Source organism: Hesperophylax consimilis, chromosome 3, assembly GCF_061612785.1.
Source record: "Hesperophylax consimilis isolate HC1 chromosome 3, BYU_Hcon_1.0, whole genome shotgun sequence".
Lineage (NCBI taxonomy): Eukaryota > Metazoa > Arthropoda > Insecta > Trichoptera > Limnephilidae > Hesperophylax > Hesperophylax consimilis.
The window spans coordinates 32,506,256-32,524,439 of NC_142838.1; the positions used below are offsets into that span (position 1 = coordinate 32,506,256).

The following is an 18,184-nucleotide window of genomic DNA, read 5'->3' on the forward strand; positions in this document are numbered from 1 at the left end:
CAGGTTAGGAACCGCTGTTCTAGGCCCTTTTTCGTATGAGATTTGCCTATTGGGAAAAATAAAACAGTTTTTTGTTTATGTCAAAGAGTCACCAACTAACAAATGCTTGGAAAATCCTGCTAAAGGCTATAACATTTATTTACCTAATGATCTCAGAAAAAATATCATTGGCTGTTTTAAAAATGACACATGAAGCTTTTAGAAAATCTGGATTTGGCAAGGGCGCTAGAATCGAAAAAGTTTTTGGACTACTGAGTTAATTAGTTGTCTCCAAGTGTACTTTTTGTCTGCCAATTCCGGGGCAAGATGGCTGCCTTTAGAAGAAAAAAATGTATACATACCTTTTTATAGAAATAAATTAATTTTAAAAGTTATATATATAAAGTTATATATAATATTAACGTTGCGAATTTTTTGTATCACGTAAAAGATTTATTTCAATACTATTCCTAAATGGAAGTTGTATTTTTGTAAACTAGTCAAATCGCTGTATTTTTTAATTTATGTTCTAGTTCTTTTTAATTTTGTTTTTTGCATATATCATTTTTTAATGTAATTTTTTTTTATTATTTCTTTCTCATGTTTCAAAATTGTCTGTCATCAAAATTTTACCACCTACATGTAAAAGCCGTCTGGGCGTTAAATAAATAAATAAATAACTAATTATAGAAATACAATAATTCCAAGAGCGATTAACAAGGGAACTTTGGGAAAATATTACATTTAATAGACACTCTTAAGAGATTCTAATCAAACGATAAAATAATATATTGCAAATACCTACTGATAAATTCTTGCGCTGTTTTGTATTGAGATTATCAGCTTATTTCCAATTTGTTGAAACATTTCAAGTAATAACTCCATGCGCTGCTCATAATTATAATTACCTACTAATTTATTTATTTTTTGTTATCCACATCAGGTAATAGAAATACCTTATTGTTCGTGAATTATGTAGTCTTATTCCGTGACATATTTCAGCCTCTTATCAGTGGTTATAATTACACCGTAATCTTATCTGCTCAAGAATCAAGTAAGAAAAACACAGAATTACAGATATTTCACATTCTTTAGCGTAATTTTACTGACTAAAACAATGAACTCAAATGCATGAATTATTCTTCTGTTATTTTTATTGAGTATTTAAATATAGGTAAACCTGGTTATGATATCATTGTTTGTTACAAAGTACCAATACTAGATCATCCATCTAATCATCCAGGGATGAATGATTAAAGACGGGGCAGAAAAGGACTCCAAACCTCATAGTTTTTTATATAAGCCAACGTCCGATACGAGGGTGACATTGACCTGAGAAAGAACACATAAAACATAACATGAACATAAGTGTTTCAACTCTTCCACTGTACAGAAACTAAGGTGGATTTAACTCATCGGACTATGTAGGTACCTACTACAGAAACAGGGTTAGGTAGTTATTTGTACATTTATATAGGTAACATAAAATTGTACCATTCTAGGAGTTTGGTAAGTTCCCCGTCCAGTAGCTCTGTTTTCTCTAGTTTTCGTTTGACGAAAAGTTGTTATAATTTGAGAAGAAATCTGAAATTAGATTACAAGCCAAACTTATAACGGAAATATAATTTGGAAAAATCGCTCTCAAAAATACGAAAAACATTAATATATAAAGGAAATATTCTTTATTTAAAAAAATTTCACAACTTAAAAGTAATAGTTTAAAAAAGTAATGGACGAAAAATACAGATATATTTAAGTACTACCAACAATTATTACAGTTTCCGTAAATGTACAGCAAGTAACATTAGAATGTAACCCATGTTAGGGTAAATCAGTCAGGAATTATAGAATGATTGGAATATACACGTTTTTACATTATTACGTTTTTTGCTTCTTGTTCGATGATTGTTCACTATTGTTGAAATTGAACCTCTTTAGGGTTAACATACCAGTGAGACAGTTTCTCAGTATTTTTCTGGGTCATTGTAGTGCAACCTTTCAGGTAAGGCATTTCAATGTTTATGTAAGAAATCGTGTTAAACCCGGTTAAGTTGGGAAAGTTTGGCTTAGGTTAACGTAGAGTTAATTTATACTATACATAATGTTTTACATTTAAATTCTATTGCTAGTTTACAGCAAAGACCACATTGATTTTCCTATAAAACAAGAATTTCCAGCCATCTTTAACATTACATTCTATTTCCAGTTTACAGCAACGACCACGCATCAGCGTGATATTCCTATTAAACAAGGGTTTCCAGCTATTTTCAAGTTAACATTCTATAGCCAGTTTACAGCAACGACTACGCTGATGTTTCTATAAAACAAGGGTGTCCAGCCATTTTTAAGTTAACATTCTATTGCCAGTTTACAGCAATGACCACGCTGATGTTTCTATAAAACAAGAGTGTCCAGCCATTTTTAAGTTAACATTCTATTGCCAGTTTACAGCAATGACCACGCTGATGTTTCTATAAAACAAGAGTGTCCAGCCATTTTTAAGTTAACATTCTATTGCCAGTTTACAGCAATGACCACGCTGATGTTTCTATAAAACAAGAGTGTCCAGCCATTTTTAAGTTAACATTCTATTGCCAGTTTACAGCAATGACCACGCTGATGTTTCTATAAAACAAGAGTGTCCAGCCATTTTTAAGTTAACATTCTATTGCCAGTTTACAGTAAAGACCACGTTGATGTTCCTATAAAACAAGGATTTCCAGCCATTTTTAAATTTACATTCTATTGCCAGTTTACAACAACAACCAGATTGATGTTCCTATAAAACAAGGGTTTCCAGCCATTTTTAAATTTACATTCTATTGCAAGTTTACAACAACAACCAGATTGATGTTCCTATAAAACAAGGGTTTCCAGCCATTTTTAAGTTTACATTCTATTGCCAGTTTACAGCAACGACCACGTTTATATTTTCAGTCTCATGGCGGGCGACTTAATTATTTTTATAGTTGCTATTTTTAATTCTTCAAACTTTGACTAAAACCGCTTCATTATCAGATGTATATTTATCATTGAAGAACAAGATAATACTAATAAATCTAAACGAAACATAACAAGAAAAATAAAAAGTTAACGGTCACAACTAGGAATCGAACCCAGGATCTTGCCGGAACAGGAGTCTTAATTTTAATCTTAATTTCCTGTCCCGGTAAGACAAGAGATTCTGGGTTCGGTTATTGGTTGTTACTGTTATCGTTTTATTTTTCTGTGTCTTATACTGATTCATGTTCCATTTAGATTTATTAGTATTATTTTATCATACATTGATGGACATAACCTTAAAAATAAGTTAAAAGAAAAAGTTGTTCCTGAATTAGTTATTTAATTAAAAAGTTATTTATTGTTATCGACCAAATTATGCTCCTTGGTCGACCGGTTGAGAATCCTTGGTATAAAACAAAAGTACCTACACTATGACACATTTTTTTGAAATCGGATTGTCAAATATTTTCAGACACAAATATAATAAACACGTCCGTTAGGTACAATGAACGTTCTTTGTATTTTACAAAGAAGCATCATGATATTTTAATATTCACTAATTATTTTAAATTAAGTACATTCGTTGATCGTACATCGTACCCAATTTTGACAAAGTACAAGGTCGGTTATAACTAATTTATAGTAGTAAGTAAGTAGGCACTTAAATAAATAGTAAAAATAACTATATTTAATACGAAAATACAAGACAAGCTGCCTTTAAACTAATTTAATATCACTGTTATTTTAATGATCACGTTTCCGATACGGAAAACTGGTCCGTAAACTATTATTTATATATTTAAGCCATGCTTCTAGAAAAATATCGATTTGAATTCAAATAATTCTTATCACAAGTCTTTAATATTGTTCAAACATTTTCAACATAGTAAATAAAAATAAATTTATGCGTTCATAAATACAGTCATTAAAAAAATCAGGTGCGTTAATAGTTAGATATTGTTTATGAACCAATCCGCTATAATATAATATGAGGCATCGCCTGGAATATAGGAAATTTCTGTCTTCGTTTAATTAAATAACAAAGTTTTTTGGTGTTCCACGTTTAACTTTCAGACAGGTTGTTTCAGAGAATTTGAGAAATTATTCAAATTTCAAAGTTAATTTTAATTTTGTGAAAATTCTTTTCAAGTTCTTTTATTATTTCAGTTCTGTCAAGTAACTGGCTTATAATGAAATAGTAACAGAACTTGAATAGAACATTTACGGAACGTTGAAATTTGATAAATTTTTCAAATTCTTTGAAAAAATCCATCCTTAGTATTTCAAATAATGGTTCAGAAAAAATCGTAGAAATATATGTCGCTACTGAAGATAACAATCTCGACATTGTAAAAAAATATAATTAATTTAACATGTCCTCTTTTGCGTGCCTGCACGTATTTAGGTATGTTTGTAAATTTGTACCAGAACAAAACAAACTCATTTGATAGATTGTTGTCAAATACTTATTTTACTCGTCATTAGGTATACTAAAATATTGTTATGGCAGAATAACACTACAAAAAAATGTTTGTTACACGAAATTAATAGACATTATAATCGCCAAGAAGTATTTAACAAAATTCAAATCAATAGTCAAAAGATTAAAAATAATTACGCATTAAAAAAATTGACAATTTATGTTGTTTTGTGTTTTTCACAAAGTCACTAAACTATCTTTCTTAAATTCACAGCATTTTTTTTAAATTAGTTAATGAATTCATGGCACAAAGCCTTTATTAAAGTTTCCAGTGCTGAGGGTGGGCAGGGTGGATATGCCGATGTTGTTTTCTTTTCTCTTCCTCAGCTTGTGTGCCACCATGGTGCGGAGCTCCGAGAGCGCGCAGATGACTGCGTGGATTACCACCAACAGAACTGCGCCACCGAACACGATGCCTACCCCTAAGTTGGGGTTTTTGTCCCAGTCCAACACGGGGTAGATGTAGTGATTGTCCAAACTGAAATAAAAAATATCTAGTATTAAGAATTCGGTAAAAAAGAACACTTTTGGGAATTCTACGAAATAGCAATTATGGAAGATATGGAAGATTTTTATTTTCACAGGCTGCTTTCTGGTAGCGGTTAAGTTCCAGTTGAAAAAAAGTAATGAAAAAATATTTACAAAGGATTTAATTGTAAAATATTGAAGTTAAAAGCTTATTATTATAGGGGTTCAAAGGCCAACTTGTGGAAGAAGATACTGCTGTATGATTTTTATGTATAAATTGGCTAACTGAAGATTTGAATTTTCCTTAATTATATAGGATTTTTTATATTTTATTGCATATTAAATACATACTGAAATAAAAAATTTATCAGGAAAATGCATTTATACTGTGCGAAAGTCGCGATAAAATTATACCGTCGCACATTTTTACACTATATGTCAATATAAATATGGTAACCGGAAAAAATAGAACAGTAGCAAAACAGAGCATAATTAGGTAAGAGGTTAGGTTAGTTTTTTTTAATGTTGTTTTCTGTCACAGAGCCCAAAAATATATTTATTCCAAGAATAAGGCTAATAACGGCTTCTTTCAAGTGTTTCTTGTTTTGGGTGAGCACGAATAATTTCAACATAATATTTATGAACTTACGGCCCAAGACCGCCAGCCGCCCAGTAGATGACGTTGAAGGCAATGTAGACAGTGGAGTAGAGGACTGGTTGGAAGACGTGCAGGAAACGCGAGGGCGGGCCGCCCACCGCCAGCTCCACCAGGCACAGGATGCTGTTGGCCGCGTGCACCACGAAGTTCAGGAAGAAGGGACTCTTGCTGCCGGGCGCTGACTCTTCGTTAGCTGGAACCATTACAATGATCAAATTGTTATATCAACATTAATCTTAACACTTTTCGAAATTGGCGGCAATATTTATTTTAAAGTCGAAGATTTAACCTTTTAGTACCTACCTACTGTCATCACTTTTGTTCAGTTTGCAATGTTTTCTGTGTATTTCAAATGCGCTATATAATCTTATTTTTTAATTTTCTGTAAAATAAATACTGTTTTAGAAACTAGATAATTATCTTTCTGATGTACGCATTCAAAATGAACATTAATTTTTCTAAATAATAATATTTAAATATCAAACGTGAAAAATGTTGTCAAAAACGCTAAACACATTTTAACTTAATTTTTTAGCCCTATCGTAGAAAAAATGAGAGAACTCGATATTTAGGAAACACATTAGTATTTTATGGAAAATTTAAAAAAACTGTAACTTCACTTTTATCACGTTCTTTTAATTAAAAAAAAGAAAGAAATAATTAAACCGATTGTTACGGTAGCGACGCGAAATAGGAATTACTAATTTTGGCTATTTTTAAGATTTTATTAATGGCATCCGGTATAAATATTTTAGGTCAACTAGAAAGAATTAATCTTACGAATCAAATAATGCATCTCACGAATCAATTGAATTAGATGAATAAAAAAATCGCACAAATCAAATGAATTAAATTAGTCTAATTGATTAAATGAATAAACTTATTTGAATCAATTAATAACCAAATCATGAATCACACGAATCAATTGAATCAAATGAATTAAATTTATCTAACGTATCAAATTAATCATAAAATGCCTCACACAAATCAATTGAATCAAATGAATTGAATGAATTAAATTAATGTAGTAAAAAACAAATGAGTTAAATTAATCTAATGAATTGAATGAATAAATTTATTTGAATGAATGAATCGATCAAATCATGCATCACACGAATCAATTGAATCAGTCAAAATGCATTTAATGAATTAATCACATGAATCAAATTAATCAAATAATGAATCATACGAATCTAATTAGTGGAATAAATTAATTGAATAAAATAATATTGAATAAATTTAATTAATTTAATGAATAAATTAAATTAATCTAATGAATAAATTAAATTATGCTAGTGAATTTAACAAATAAATTAATTTAATAAATTATATTAATCTAATAAATTGAATGAATAAAGTTATTTGAATTAATTAATTAATCAAATCACAAATCAAAATATCAAAAATGAAGCTCTGCCATAGTAACATAAACAAGATTACGATCTTAGTTTTTTTTATCCGATCCCTACTGTGAGGCAATGAAATCCCCAATAGAAGTATGATGTGAGACTGAAGGGGGCGATGATTAAAAGGAACCGGGAAGAGATACTGAGATTACATGTAAAGATATAAAATTTAATCTAATTTCACTGGTGTTAAGGGAGGCTGTTGAGGATCAAGAAAAGCGATTACGTACGAATGGTTTGCGGTGGTAGCCACACATTTTTGATTCATTAAAAAATAACGAAACCTAACGAAAAAACATGGTTTCTGAATTTTTAACGTAGGAATCAAAGAATTCTAACAATTAGCCACCTAATTTCGAATGTAAAACTCTTGATTAAATTGATTCGTAGAGAGGTTATTATTGTACATTCCTACCTACCAGACAGTAAAATAATAGTATTATATGATACTAGATAAGTAGGTACTCTTGGAAGTCCTCGAAATTATTAAATTTCTCAATAATGACGGAAAAGCAAGCTTATCTCATTTATAATTAAATAAGTAGTTCATATTATTATTAAAGAAAAAAAAAGATAATACTAACAAATTTAAACGAAAAATAAAAATATAATCTGTCTTACCGGGATAACGTATTTTATCCACTCGACAAATATGACGTATAATAATTAGGTCCAAATGGTCGAATGGATTATGACATCAAATATGACGTATAATAATTAGGTCCAAATGGTCGAGTGGATAAAGACGACAAATATGACGTATAATAATTAGGTCCAAATGGTCGAGTGGATAAAGACGACAAATATGACGTATAATAATTAGGTAGAAATCGTCGAGTGGATAAAGACGACAAATATGACGTATAATAATTAGGTAGAAATCTAGGTCCAAATGGTCGAGTGGATAAAGACGACAAATATGACGTATAATAATTAGGTCCAAATGGTTGAGTGGATAAAGACGACAAATATGACGTATAATTAGGTCCAAATGGACTTTCATGTTAGTAGTTCTGTTTCTTTCTAGTTCTGTTTCACGTTTCAATTACATTTGTCAGTTTTATCTGTTTCTTCAATAATATACGTATTACATTTGATGGGTATCCCCATCAAATGTTAAAGAAAAATTAGCATCTTATATTGTTCGTTTAGTTCATGTGCATTTATTGTTTCCAAACCTGGTGTTTTTCTTTTTTTTACCCAACCTAACTCCGTCTTCACGTTTATACTGTTGCTTCACTCTCTTTAACCAAAGATAAAATATGTTATTGTTGCATAATTTTCTGTTGCATGTCTTGGTTTGTAAATGGTTTTTTTAATTGGTTTGTTCAATTAATATTGGAATAATAATAAGTATAAAGTCAACAGAAAAATAAAAATTAAATAAACATTATTTTCCTGTTTGTGCATAATGCGTGTTTTCATTATATTGCAATAGTTTTTCCTCAGTAACAGGGTGTTATTTTATTCCAAGAAACCATTAGATAAATACTGAAAGATCTGCAATCAACGTGTGCAGATAATTCAGTGGCACTGCGAAAAACTCGCGGACCCGAGGCATAGCTTTCACACATAAATTCCATTGTGTTCTTATTAATCTGAAAATTATATAATAGTTGTTTCTTATCATGACTTTTCTTACTTGCTTCCTCGAATACAATGCCTATAAGTGTAGTGAATTTAATAATTTTGAAGAAATACCACGGGAATTTATTTATCAAAAAAGTGAATTTACCTGAAAACGTAATTATACGCCTAAACATTGGAAATAAGTATACCTGCACAGCAATTAAGATGGAAACCCCAACCGACAATTTATTAGAAACCTTGAAATAAAAAAAATTTACCCACTTACATATAAGAATAGATATTATTATCCCAGAGTTTCATTTTCTTCATTATCATGTTATGTGTCGGTCAATAGATACCAAACAACCTAACGGTAGTTACGTCAGCACGTCATTAAAAAAATGTTATTCAATAGTTACACTAGTTCACTACGATAAAAAAATAATATATTCCATGAAAGTCGTCTTAAAAGTGAGATATATATTTATAATGTATATCTCACTTTTAAGACGACTTTCGTGGAAGAGCGATTAGCTGATCTTATTGCATATTGTCCACACATTTTTTTCGAGTATGTTCATCATTGCATTATTTTTTAATGTGCATTTTACATCCTGTCAGCGAATCCTGATTGGCCTAGGTCGCCCTGGCGGTATTAACGCCACTGGTCACATAGTTAAGTAATGAATAGGTTATAGTTGGTTAACTGGCTAGAGGGAAAATTACATTTTAAAGCATGTTGACGCAACTACTGTAGTACAAAGCAAACAGTAAAACTAGTACGTTTCAACTACAAGAGAACGAATACCTTAACAAAAACAATTTCAAAATAAATGAAAACAGAATGAGCAAAAGAACAAATAATATATTTTACACCCCCCAAACCAATACTAAATTAATGCAGACGCATAGCAGTTTCATTGGTCCTCGTACATTTAACCTTCTACCACTACAAACTCAAATGATAAACAAAAAGATAGAATATATTAAAGAGGTAAAATTATGGCTGATTGACGCAGATATTGAAACGCTTTTACTATAAATTTATTTATCCTTTCTACAACTCACTTGCTGAAACTTTATAAATTATTGTACATAATGTTTTTCTCTTTACTTTTTATAATAACTATAAACAAAAAAAAAACTTTTTCTACTAATGTATATTATACTTTAGGTACTTGAAATATAGTAATCGTTTTATATTACCCACACTCAGGCAGTCAGTGCCTTAGTGGGTTTTCATTTCTTTTGTAAACTATTTGGTATTATATATTATGTTATTTTATATTATCTATTAATATGTATAATATGTGTAAAGAAATGAAAATAAATAAAGTTAAAAAAAAAAAAAAAAACTAGTAATATGGTTATTATATATTATACAGGGTGTATCGGCACGTACCCGACAAACTTTAACCAGCTATTCCTTAGCATATTTGGAGTAAAAAATCTTATGTGCACTTTGCTGTCCGGTAACGTTTTTTTTTAATAAAAAATTTATTATTCATATTTTCACCACATGTCGCCACTGTTTTATCCTTTGATAAAGTTTGAAAACCCATCTGGCAAATATTTTATTCGAATTCCGTTGAATAATGCACGTGTGTACCTATATTGGCGCACGTTTACAGTCACAACGAAATAGCACGGCACCATTCGTCTCATTTTTAACTATTATTATTTAGTGTGTGCGAAAGAGCGAAGACGCTTTTTGACACACTTGCTTATAACAGCTGTTTAACACGAAACGCAATGCCAATGACAGTGATGTAGTGTGGAAATTTTAATTTTTTTTGTTTTTAATTCAAAAAAAAATGCTACCGGACAGCAAAGTGCCCATAACATTTTTTACTCCAAATGTGCTAAGGAATAGCTGGTTAAAGTTTGTCTGGTTAGTGCCGATACACCCTGTACAGTGTTGTGTATGACTTACGCTTGTACAAGATGGTCCAGTAGAGGATGGTGATGAATAACGCAACAGGCAGAGCCATATTGTAGAGGACCCAGTAAATCTTATAGGAGAGGGGCATCTGTTTTTCGGCTGCAGTCAGATCTGGGGAATGGAATAAGTGAACATTTAGCATTTTCCGATATTTTCTAACTACCGCGTACTGGGTATTTTTCTTCCTGAAAGAGTAACATTTAGACATTTTTCCGCAATTTTCGTTTAAACAAATTCCAAAATTACTAACATCGGAAGAGGAGGCACTGCAATTAGGTATGCAGTATATATTACATTAAAATTGCAACTCAATAAAATACCTCTTAAATTTTTTTAATTTTTTGTTTCATATTTTCTTATATTACCACAGTAAGGCAAGATTGTTGTTTTTATAATCACTATTAACTCATAAAATATTAACAAAGTTGCCTCTGAAATCAAGTAAAATTGAATTCTTCAAAGGCCTATATTTTGTGATTTAAAAGACAAATAAATAAAATAGCTAATTTGCAATTGGATATTTTGGATTGAAATCCAAAAATTATTGGTATCTATGTTCCGTACCGCCCTTGGGGTGATTTTTCACAAAACGGCGCCATACAAATCATCTATATATTGTTATTGTTATTGGGAAACTAATATTACATCTATCTATTTTAACCAATTTCTGGTAACATCACCAATCACTAGTTAAATAATTAAAAAAAAGCTATTTAACTAGTATGAAAACTGCATTAAAATACTTAATTACATAATTAAGCAATGTATTTCTTTATTTATTAATTTGAAGCCGCTCCCATCTGCTTCCAATCGTATGGAGCCAGTGAGACTATGGAATCCCCAATTGGGGTATGTTTTGGGGCTCATAGTAGTGGGGCGGGAGAGGAGATGGGGAAAAAGATGACGATACCTAGCTATTCAGAACTGGTCACCAAACACGGCTTAAGCCATTTGAAGCAACGTTTCAATGCTGAATGGTGATACTGATGGATACCAGGGCGATACTGAGAGTATCTTCCACTCTGGAATGTGTCGCAAATAGATTATTTTTTTGAGTAATTGTGAAATAACACAAAATAATCAAATAAAATTTACGACGAGATTTGAACCTGTGACCTCTAGCTTGCTAGTAGAGAACCTTACCCCTCGACCACCGAGCGTGGAGGTCAATGCCGATAATTTGCCTTGAAGGTTCAAAGGAAGAAATTTGACCAAGAGATCTGACGTCAACTTTAACTAATGGATATATTTTTATTTTATTTTATTCGCATCACACACGAATCCATAACACTATTCAAAACGCAGACCCGTAAAGTCAGACTCCAGGGGTAATGGGCATACAAATTTAGCTAAGATGAGTTCAATGACATTTACTAGTAACCATAAAGTATGATTCGCACGAGTCACGTTATTATTATTTGACCTCACCAATAATAAATCGTAGGTATGTCATTCAGGTCAGCGATACCGGCGGATCAATCAATCAACCTCAGTGAAAGCTTAACAGTCAATTGCTCAAAATTGAAAACAGTTTGAATGGAGTGAATAAATTAAAGATTAGAATGGAATGGAAAGGTTACGGAACATGTGGGTGAGATAATAAGTATTAACGTAAGAAAGGTCAAATGGGAGAGGAAAGTAAGGATGATGCACCTAAATCTGTTATTTAGTAGAATAGTTTTAAAAGATTACGAATCTAAATAAGTAGGTACCTATTTTTCTACATTTCATTATTAAAGTACGAAATGTTTTTATTGTACGAGTAGGCAAGCGTCAATATTTTATATAACAAGGGTTTATCTATATATATATAAAGGAGAGTGTCCGTTTGTGGAGGGCGGCGTGGATTTGATTTGAATACAAATCAAATAAGACAATCAAAATTAAAGAATCAAAACAAGAGGAAGGTTACTGTCTACATTAGAATAAAATAACTATTGTGTTTTTTGAATATTTAAAAATAAGTTGACACATACTCGTATATATACTAACCCCTTGGGTCATGTAGTGGTGTATTCGCCAAGATTGATGCACGTGTTTATAAAAATTCTAGGAACTAGGACAAAGCAGTATTGTACTGTCCTCGTGTGATCCCCGAATTAATCTAGAATTATCAATATAAATCAAATTTATAAAGCTATTATGTTCATGGCAAGGTCAATAAATCTGTGAAATGTGTGGGATTTGAACCTGTGACCACCGGATCTGAAGTCGATGATCCTAACAACTCTGATATAAATAAAAAAGAAAACATTTTATGTTTTATAAAACCCTGATGAGGGTTCAGGTCGAATCGTAACCGCGCTAGGCCGCCGGTCACCTCCGACTCGTTCGCGTTTGGAAGTATTCGGGCGACATCGACAGCCGCCCCACTCCCCTAACAATATTTCACACTGATATTTAAAGGAATATATACTCTATTTATATATAAATCAATGATTTAAACTAAGTTATTTTATTTATTTATTGTTTTTGTGTTTAATTTGTAGAACTCATTTAATTTTTTTTAAATTTAATTAAAATCAAATTTAATAATATAATTATTAAGTTCTACAAGTATTTTTTGTTATTTTTACAGCTGTTTCGGCTTTCAAGGAACTTTTCAAACTATCTGAAAATGGCCTTGAAAGCCGAAACAGCTGTAACAATAACAAAAACCAAAAATACTCGCAGAACTTAATAATTATATTATTAAATTTGATTTTAATAAAAAAAAAAATAAAAAAAGTTATTTTATCATACTCATAAATATGTACACCCACAAAGTGATTGCTACATGTGATAATTTAACAAGGGTTAATAATGCGTTTTTGCAAATTTGTTCGGAAGACGCGACGGCTTTGTGGCTTTGAGAATTCTGTGTTACAAGGTCATGTATTTTCCGTAGAGTGATTGCTGAGTTAATAGCATTGTTACAATTTTAAAGGCCTTCTTTAGATAAGGAGTAAAAAGGCCCCAGGTATTAATTTATATCCAATAACTGGGAGTCTTTATAGTTCATTGTCTAGAAAAGACAAAAAAGCTTCTTATTCTCGGCTGAAAGAGGCTTAAGTGTATGTACACCTGCATGGTTAATTTGAAAATTTAAAATAAGTTGGAAGCGATAAAAATAGGTATAAACCGTTTTCTTCGGATAATCTAGGTAATAGAGTAATATGTATCGTACCTAGAGTTGAGTAATACTTAGTAGGTACCGCACAGTACTTACACAGGTGTGCAGATGAATTGCTTGCATACAGCATGTTTAAAAATTGTTATTCGCCTTCAGAAAAGAACATACAAGTGAAATCAAAATATTTTTTATGTTAGATAAAAAAGTAACATCGCTTAAAAAAAAATATTCATACGATCTGACTAATTTCGTTTTATATCTCGAATTAGCATATTAAAAAAATTGCGGCCTTAATCAATGAGAATTTACTAAACCTAAAATTAAAATGATAATCATTGGCTTACACGAAAAGTCTTTACAGAACAGTACCTACTCCCATCTGGCTAAAAACGCCTTGAATACTTAATTAACTAGCAGGTACACAAGACTATGAGAATATTAAACACTGAAGTCTGTAAAACATCTAAAATAAATTTAATGTACAGGGTTTTCCAATAAGAGGTGTTATTTTGAATAGCCCGCTATTTCGGTAGATGTTACTTTTGAAGCTGTCATTTTTTTTACATTTGACAAGTAGAAACTACGCCATTAATAAAAATGGAACGATACATGCTTCAACAACGCATTGAAATGATTTAAATTCGCTTGAGTGAATCAAATGCAAATCATCTCGAGTGATGAGGCCCATTTCCACATCGGTGGCTTCGTCAACAAGCAAAATTGTCGCATCTGGGGCTCGGAAAACCCAAGAGTTATAGTTGAAAAGCCTCTCTATCCTCAACGTGTGACTGTTTGGTGCGGTTTATGGTCCAGCGGAGTCATTGGACCTTACTTTTTTGAAAATGAGGCTGGAGCAACAGTTACGGTGAATGGGTTGCGCTATCGAGAGATGATTAATGATTTTTCATGGCCGAAATTGGATATTATTAATTTGGACAACGTTTAGTTTCAACAAGACGGCGCTACGTGTCACACAAGCAACGAAACCATTGATCTTTTACGATTGAATATCAAAATAACACCTCTTATTGGAAAACCCTGTATTATTAGCATATTTTGACACATTATTTTATTGAGCTATAAGCAGTTTACGTAAGACCTTTTGACTACTAGTACTCTTTAGACATTGATTACCTGTTGAAGAATGAATTTCGATATTGAAAAGGTTTGAACATTTTTTATCAGAATAGGGTATTTTCACATTGTTTTTTAACCATAATATGGTATTTTCACTGTTTAAAACAAATCAGAATGGGGTATTGTGACTGCTTTTTAAAAATAAGAATATGGTATTTTCACTATTGTTTTTTTAAATCAGATTTGGGTAATTTCACTTTTTTTTCTTAAAAAAATGAAATGATAATGACGGCATTTTTAATTGATTTTATGCTGACGAATAAATTTTCTATAACAAATTTAAATATGCTATTTTTATTTTTTCATTTTCAGGAAATCGACAGTTTATATTTAATCAGTTAGTGAATAAGTATTATACAGGGTGTATCGGCACGTACCCGACAAACTTTAACCAGCTATTCCTTAGCATATTTGGAGTAAAAAATCTTATGTGCACTTTGCTGTCCGGTAACGTTTTTTTTTAATAAAAAATTTATTATTCATATTTTCACCACATGTCGCCACTGTTTTATCCTTTGATAAAGTTTGAAAACCCATCTGGCAAATATTTTATTCGAATTCCGTTGAATAATGCACGTGTGTACCTATATTGGCGCACGTTTACAGTCACAACGAAATAGCACGGCACCATTCGTCTCATTTTTAACTATTATTATTTAGTGTGTGCGAAAGAGCGAAGACGCTTTTTGACACACTTGCTTATAACAGCTGTTTAACACGAAACGCAATGCCAATGACAGTGATGTAGTGTGGAAATTTTAATTTTTTTTGTTTTTAATTCAAAAAAAAATGCTACCGGACAGCAAAGTGCCCATAACATTTTTTACTCCAAATGTGCTAAGGAATAGCTGGTTAAAGTTTGTCTGGTTAGTGCCGATACACCCTGTATAGTAAAATAAAACCAATTATGGATTTCCTCCTTGTGACTTTACCTCTACTGAGACAGCACAGTATGGAATAAGTAAATTAAATTTGTGAGAAAGGAATATGAATTAAAAAATTATACAAAACAAAAGATTATATAAAACGAAAAATTTACATAATACACAACAATACATTTATAGCCATGGAGAGAGGTTGTAGATATAAATCAAATCATAATAGAGATAAAAACAATACAGACAAACATTATTCACAAACCATCAGAGAAATATTCTTTTATGGACCTCTTGTATTTGGTAAGTTAGCAACTGAAAATATCAACATTGGATATTAATTATTGCATAGTCTGTTCAGGCAAGAATTCTGCTTAGAGTTCGTTTTGCTTTGATCAACCCTGAACAGGACACAAGAGCGTGTTGAACGCGCAGGCACATTGAATGGAATTTGCCGCCAAAACCGTCACACCGGGCGACGTTATTGACAGCCGGCTTACCAGCTAGTGGCATTTAATGACGTTCCTTAATGGCGTTGTCATAATGACGTTGTAGCCAGTTGGAAGCATTTCGGAATGTGATCAAACTGTTAAATATAATAGAATGAAAATATTAAAATGACTTATTTTAATGCGATAATCATAATCACAATTTTTAACGATATTCATTAGTGTGTCAAAATAAGGAAAAATTTGCATTATTTTGGACACACCAGAAACATCCACACCATACTTATACTATCGGTATATCTCATGGTGATGAATAGATTATGAGTTCAATGTTTCAATTATAAAGGTCATTATATACATATATTATCAAAATGTGCTATTTCTCTTTTTTCTCTTGGACCTCCAAAATACAAAGTCAAATTATAATTAGGTAATTACTTATGAGGGGTTCCCATTACACGTTGAGGAAATAATAAACATTATTTTCCACTCACACGCAATGGCGGCTCTACTATGGAGGTAATTTGGTCAATGATCTTACAAAATATGCTACAATAGTATTGGTACATAAAGGGATTTCACACACTACCCGTTTATTAATTTAGTTTTAATATTCGTGCATATTAGTACGGCAATAGCAGGTTCCAGTCCCATCTAGCGTTCAAATGAGAAGCTACTGTATGTACCTACCGTGGGTCACTTTAAATTTTGTCCCCAAGCTATCTCCTTTCTTTGTCTTTGCTATACAAAGGGGGTAAATAATTTTAATAATTCCCTTTTCTATATTTAACAAAACCTAATGGTTGTCCCACTCAAACGTTTTGTTAACAATAATACCCCGCCCTTTAAAACAAATGTCATCTTACTTTGGATAAATAGAACAGAGAAAGAAAATTATCTAAAAAAATAACAATACTGATTATTAATGTAAACAAAAACTCTAAATTAAAACGCAGTTCTACAAATTTCAAAACGTGAAAAGTACGGGATAGTCTGAATTCTTGACACATCAGTTCCAATTTTGAAAATGAAAATAAATATTATATTATATGTAGGTTCCTTGTGGCTTTTCGGAATTCTTCGCACAATCAGTTCAAATTTATAAAATAACACTTAGGACGGGTTGTTTCGGAGAATCTGAACAATTCATCAAATTTCAACGTTCATTTTCGGGTTCTGTGAAAGACTTATTCAAGTTCTGTTTTTATATCATTATAGGCTAGTTGCTTGAAAAAACTGAAATAAAAACAGAACTTGAAAAAATCTTTCACAGAACTTGAAAATGAACGTTGAAATTTGATGAATTGTTCAGATTCTCCGAAACAACCCGTCCTTAAATTCGAGCTAATTGAACCAGAATTACACGAACAAACAGATCCAAAACCGAAAATAGTATTTTTATGACGATTTAATGTTATATATTATAGGTATTAGATTTTGTTTTAATTTATAAACTTGTTCATATTTTGAGCCAGTTCCCGTGAATATATTATTTTTATCTCTGCTATTGGTTATTTTTCACAAAAAGATCTACAGCTATATACAACTATCATTTTAACTAAATCTTACCTAGAAATTAAATCGCAATAATATAACATGTACGAGCATCAAACTTACGTAATAATATTTACGCTGGTATCCATTATCTGATTCGCATTTGCAAAACAAGCATTATGATTAATATCAAAGTAATAATCGGTACCTATTCTAGACGGGGAAAAATCCCTACCAACGATACATGAGATATTTCCAATGAAGCAATAAAAACTTGTTCTAGAACCTGCAAGACATTCCCAATACAGAGTTTTATCAAGTAAGTGCATGGGAAACTGCACTTATGTCAGAGGCGGATTTGCCGTCTTGGCCGCCCTAGGCCCCAGACCATGTAGCCGCCCCTTTCTCAGTATCTACCCATCATATTGACCAGAAGTATTCAAACTTTTCAGTAAGTTCCTAGGGTCAAAACCGTTTTAATTTTCCTGCCATTATCATTCATGGTTCATGTGGTGAGATTTGTCCAGGTCTTGGCGGCGGATACGTCTGCCCACCTGCTGCGTGGCGGGCCGGATCGAGAGAGACTGGGTGAGGGAGGCCTTTTGACCTTTC

At 31.6% G+C, this 18,184-nt stretch overlaps 1 protein-coding gene across 1 annotated transcript in view; it reads right to left on the reverse strand.

Annotated features, from left to right (window-relative positions):
• Nucleotides 1-1,651: 1,651 nt before the first annotated feature.
• Nucleotides 1,652-18,184, reverse strand: part of LOC149425296 (protein rolling stone-like) — a 51,238-nt gene continuing 34,705 nt past the window's right edge. Inside the window, exons 3-5 of the mRNA XM_089651067.1 lie at nt 10,497-10,616; nt 5,580-5,781; nt 1,652-4,940 (exon numbers count right to left, since the gene is read on the reverse strand). Of these exons, the coding sequence (XP_089507193.1) occupies nt 4,703-4,940; nt 5,580-5,781; nt 10,497-10,616 (560 nt within the window). The 3' untranslated portion in view covers nt 1,652-4,702. The remainder of the gene's footprint in view (nt 4,941-5,579; nt 5,782-10,496; nt 10,617-18,184) is intronic.